Genomic DNA, 5,469 nt, shown 5'->3' with positions numbered 1-5,469 from the left:
ATTGTGATGACCTCACATGCACTTAAACCCTGCAGCAGAGCTGAACTGAACACCACATTTTACTGTCAGTCAAGCATGTAATGAGCCATACGTCTCATGTATAATGTGTTCATTTGGCCTATTTCTTGTCATTGATTTGACTTTGACTTCTTCTCTACATTTTCAATAGATGGTTAAAAATGGAAACATTCAACAATTCAGGTGAGACTGTGGGTCATTAATATTCATTGCAAAGCATTGACTACAAAATGCCACTATTCAAAAGAGATGTTTTCATTCTGTTTAGCACTTTACACCTGTTACATTTCATTTCATCATGACACTGCATGAAAGAGTGACCCAGAATTAGTTTGAGGCAGATTACTATTCAGTGGAAATACAACAACCAAATAGTGCACCTGGCTTATATGGAAATAAATCTGTGGGTTTGGTAAAGAGCTTTGGGTAGGTCCAAAGGACTACGTAGGGAGATATTTTTCTTTTATAATGCTTTGGCCTTTAAGATTACTTCATCTTACTTAATGCTTTTAGGGATCTAAAGAATGTTTTCTCCCTAATATCTGAGATAATTATGCATATAAGATAATTTAGCTTGCCAAATAACTATCACAAACATTTAAGTTTAAATATACACTACAAAAGTAGCAACATAAACTATTTAAATTCAGTAAACTGTAAATGAAGGAAAGATTAACACTATTCTTTTCTATTATCTACTTTCTACTACTGTATATAATATGTGTTTATGTTTTCATTCCATTTGTTAGCATTAATCACTCATGACTAAAATCCAGGTTTACTAGATTTTAAAACCCTAAAACGCATGGTATAGTGTGACCTGTTTTAAATAAGCTATTTTCACTAGACAGACTAGATTGCAAGCTTGACCTTTTCAGCCAGATCTATACCATGCACTGCTGAGTTAGCCATAGTGCAACATTTTTTGTGATTACATTTTTGTTGAGATGAAATATATAGCATCTGAATAAAGTTCAATACCTTATGAGTCCAACCAGGGAAACTGCTTTTGCTGCACACTCGTGGCCTTGAACAGCTCCAATTCCATTGAGGAATGAAAGCTTCCTCAACAAAAAGAACATGTGTCACCAACAACACCAGATTGGTGTTGACCCCTGATACTAAGAACTTTCTAAAGAGACACTATTTAAAGCAGCACAATTCAAAGTCGAATTGCTGCCTGGTATGGGAGCAGAAGCCCTTAGGACCCTAAGCGTTTAACTGGGGGAATAGTGCCCAGAGTCCAAGACAACTAAAAATATCTTTGAGGATCCCAGACACCCCAAAAAAATAGCTTTCCACTGCTGCAGTCTGAAAAATGCCTTCGGGTCAATACATAAATTGTACATTGGAGCTTTTTTTCCTCAGGCCAACCTCATCTTTAAAGGGGTCATTTGACAGGGCTAAAACGAATATTATCGTTTGTTTTAGATGTAATGCAATGCGTATACACGATTTCAGGTTAAAAAACGTTGTATTTTCCACATACCGTGCATGTTAGTATCTCCTCTTTGCCCCGCCTCTCTGAAACGTGCAGATTTTTAACAAAGCTCATTTCTCTGAAAAGCTAGGTGTGTTATGATTGGCCAGTTAACCAGTGCGTAGTGATTGGTCGAATACTGCAAGCGTGTGACAGAAATGTAACGCCTCTTACCATATTTGGAACATCAGGTTCCAAAGCATTTGTACTGACAGGTACGCCCACCTTACTTGCGTATGCATTTGGGCGGTCTTAGTCAAATCAAACCACGAACTGACGTAGATTTGTGGGGGTGTGGTTACACGAGGCGTTTCAGGCAGGTCTGGGTGAGCATTCGCACTTTAGATAGAATGCATCTTTTGTTCAGAGTCAGACACTTTAATTTTTGCAATTGTGAATGTGTGTCTAACACATGCATGGGCAACTTATAACACACCAAAGACACATAAAAACAAGTGTTCGCGCCATATGACCCCTGTAATAAGGACACTGCCAGAGACCTGAACACTGCCTAACATGACATAATTTTGCATAGTGTACATATGGCTATTATAACAAAATTTAATTTTTAAAGCTCATTTAATAAAATTATAATAATAAAGAACAAATTGCACTTGTAATACAAACAAAGGAAATTGTGTATTTTATTTGAGATGTTATATTTTATTTGGCATTTTGTATTATTATATATATGTTAATATAGGGGAATGTATTGTCCTATGTAAAGACTTATTTTTGGAAAAACAAGTAAACAAAACATACAACTGATAGCACAACAATCAAGATTATTTTTAGGTGAGGAAGTTTTTTCAACAAGCCAGCCAACCACTAAAGAGAAAATTGTCAGTGTGATTACAGTGAACCCTAGTGGACAGATATTTAAACTACATCTTATTTTAAATGGTTGTCTGTTAAACGTTGACCAAAAGTTGTTTGCACTGTTGACAGACAGTTGGTTGATTTAGTTATCATTTAAATTATATGTATTGTTTAATTAGTAAAAATATGATAATATTGTTAAAACATTGTTAAAAGGATTTATACTATTTTTTACGAAATACAGCACATGGTGGCACTGCAGGCGGATTATTGCTGAATTGTTCACATTAGAGACAATGGTCGTTCCAAGCATCATTGACCTACTTTCACCACCTTGTGGCTTTAAATTGCGTAATTGCTTAACGATTCACTTAAACACTACAAATAAAGGATTTCACTGTCAAATAAATGAGATAAACAATCAAATAAATGAAATTTTTATTATCGACATCTTTTAAGCCACGACCGCGCAATCAAAACTTTAAATTACCAGGTTTATGAACTGCACGAGACTCAACTTCGACCAAACTGACGTGTAGCTTGGCGTCACGGGAGCGAGAACGCCTATGCCCCGCCTCCTCTGCTCGTCTTTTGTAAACTTCTCAGGACAAGCGCTAGGTCAGATCAGTCGCAACCGCAGCATCCTCAGTAAAGACATGACTGGATTGTACGCTCAGAGGATGGATGCTGCAAACGTCGTGGTACTTGGCACAGATAATGTTGGAAAATCTGGTAAGTTTATTCTTTTAGAGGAAACAACTAATGCATCTTTAAAAAAAGTTTTTTTTTCGTACGCTTTCAAACTTTTTAAACATCTGTACTATGAAAGAGCTGCCAGCCAAATCTCACCCCATTTTTATTTCGCAGCACTTATTGTACGATTCTTGACTCGAAGATTCATCGGGGAATATGGAGATATAGGTAAGTTGGTCCTTTGTTTACAGTAATTTATTGGTTTTCTGTACTATTTTCTTTTCCAAAAATGTTTGAACTATTTTTGTTTTCTTGTACAGAGTCTCTTTACAGTCACACTGTTGTTGTGGATGGACGAGAGCAAACTCTGAATATATGGGACGCACCATATTCTCAGGTAATTTAGAATATTTTGTATTTTAATTTAAAACTTTCTTTCTGAACTAGGCCTATTTCTTATGCTTGTAAATGTGCCCCATGAATAGAAGTATTAAGGATAAGTTTATTTTTACAGGACTTGTCACCTGAATCCTTTATGTGTGAGAAAAGAGTCCAATGGGCAGATGGCTTTGTGCTGGTCTACAGCATCTGTGACCGAGCCAGTTTCAACACTGTCACTAGACTCATTCAAACCATTAAAAGCAGTAAGGACTATCTTGGCTTTGAGAAGATACCCATAGTCATTGTGGGAAACAAGAGGGACCTGCATCATCGCCGTACGGTCCTTAGCGAAGAGGGCAGGCTGCTCGCTCTCTCCTCAGGCTGTCAGTTCTATGAGGTTTCGGCTGCTGAGAATTACCACAGCGTCCTCATGGTTTTCCACGGGCTGGTGGATCGTATCAGGGAGTCAAGAATGTCTGTGAAAAAGTTAGCAGGCATCAAGGGCATTGTGAAGAGTATGTCTGCTGTGTTCGCCCGCAGGCGAACAGACTCGCTCTGAGGCTGACGGGAGATCTGGAGATGAAGCTTTCAGGGTCTGATATGACCTGTTTTAGATGCCAGAGAGGGACTGACAGGTTGTCCTTATCCCATTGCTGGCACAAGCTTGCACGACAGTCTGGGATATCTCATGTGACTTCAGCTGGGCCTTACGAGTGGTCAACTACCAGAAGAATGCTGTTTAGAGAGCTAGAAGACCTAGTGTGTCTTCTAAATTGATGGCTTTTATTGAGAACATGATGAAATCGGACAGTTTAAAAAAATGCTTAAGATGCCAAACCAGCAGATCCTGTCAATCAAAAGTGGAGTAAATATAGCATTGTACCGGGACATTTATGTAATTTAACTCCTTTGCTTACTTTAGGCAGGAAAGATTGCAATGCTTCTGCAAATAAACTTTAGTGGTGTTGGCAAAAGCTGGTAAACACTGCGGTGCAATTTTTTTCGTGAGTCAATGCTATTTTGCTGTCCTGTTGCTACAGTAGTTAAAAAAATGTAAGCAAAAGCAAGAAATGTATCCTTTGTTGCTACATTTATCAACTACAGCATGTTTGCCAAATTAGAGGTATCATCGTCCAGCTGTCATCAGTTCAAGGTCATGTTGCAGTCATGTTGATGTGTTTTGCCCCTACTTGCACTTTGATTCGCACAACATCATTGTACGTGATACATAATTTCAACATAATATCCACATGTATTGATTTCTTGACCACACAATGGATATTCCTTCCTGATGTGCTACGAAGCCAATAAACCCAATGAAGAGTTCCCATGAATGCCACTGTCCAGTACATTAAAATCACTAAATGAATATCCTGTTTTTGTTACAGTAAATAAATGGAATACTTTGTTACAACCAAAATGAGTAGCCAAAGTATTATAACTTGAGGCATAACTAAAACGTTTGCAGTGAATGTATGGTGTGAGGCTGGCAAGTTGTTATACTGTATATCATCGCTGTCCTTCCAAAACTTGAATGTCCAAATTCACAGTTTTTCAGGAAATAAAAAAAACACTGTACTTTTTAAATGGCCATAAAGAATTTCATTAGTGATTTTAACTGAATTGTGCTTTTTTATCTATAAAGATAACTTGATTTATGAAAATGGAGCAATGAAAGAAAGATGTCTTGCCGTGCGTCCGAAATTGCCTACTTCCATACTGTCTAGTAGGCGAAAATGAGTATGAGTCATGAGAAACCTCAGTATGCACAAAAGATTTCTGGGTGTGCATCGGATGTACACTTCTCTATCCCATGATGTAACAGGAGCTGAGCAGCGGTCAAAATTTCTAAATTTAATGAAATGAAAATAGCGGAAAACTTCAAAGCGGGTGTCCGTTTTTTAAATGTAAGTACAGATTAATTAATTTCTCGTGAATAATTGAGGGCCATTGAGGGCATCTGAGCATGAACTGCTTGAACCTTTCTAGAGGGCCAGTGGTTGGGAATGATGTCCTTATTGTTCCCTCCAAGAACCACTTCCTGTTGCATCGGAATCTGTTTCATGGCCTTCTCTTTC

The 5,469-nt window shown here is 37.8% G+C and overlaps 1 protein-coding gene across 1 annotated transcript; it reads left to right on the top strand.

Moving 5' to 3' along the window:
- Positions 1-2,940: 2,940 nt before the first annotated feature.
- Positions 2,941-4,919, top strand: si:dkeyp-59c12.1 (Ras-related and estrogen-regulated growth inhibitor-like protein). The gene is made up of 4 exons (XM_057348408.1): positions 2,941-3,049; positions 3,185-3,238; positions 3,331-3,407; positions 3,525-4,919. Exons 1-4 carry the CDS (start codon positions 2,974-2,976, stop codon positions 3,948-3,950), a joined length of 633 nt encoding a protein of 210 aa, XP_057204391.1. The 5' UTR covers positions 2,941-2,973; the 3' UTR covers positions 3,951-4,919.
- Positions 4,920-5,469: the final 550 nt, after the last annotated feature.

This window comes from Triplophysa rosa, linkage group LG12 (genome assembly GCF_024868665.1).
Source record: "Triplophysa rosa linkage group LG12, Trosa_1v2, whole genome shotgun sequence".
Lineage (NCBI taxonomy): Eukaryota > Metazoa > Chordata > Actinopteri > Cypriniformes > Nemacheilidae > Triplophysa > Triplophysa rosa.
This window is presented reverse-complemented; position numbering and strand designations above follow the sequence as displayed.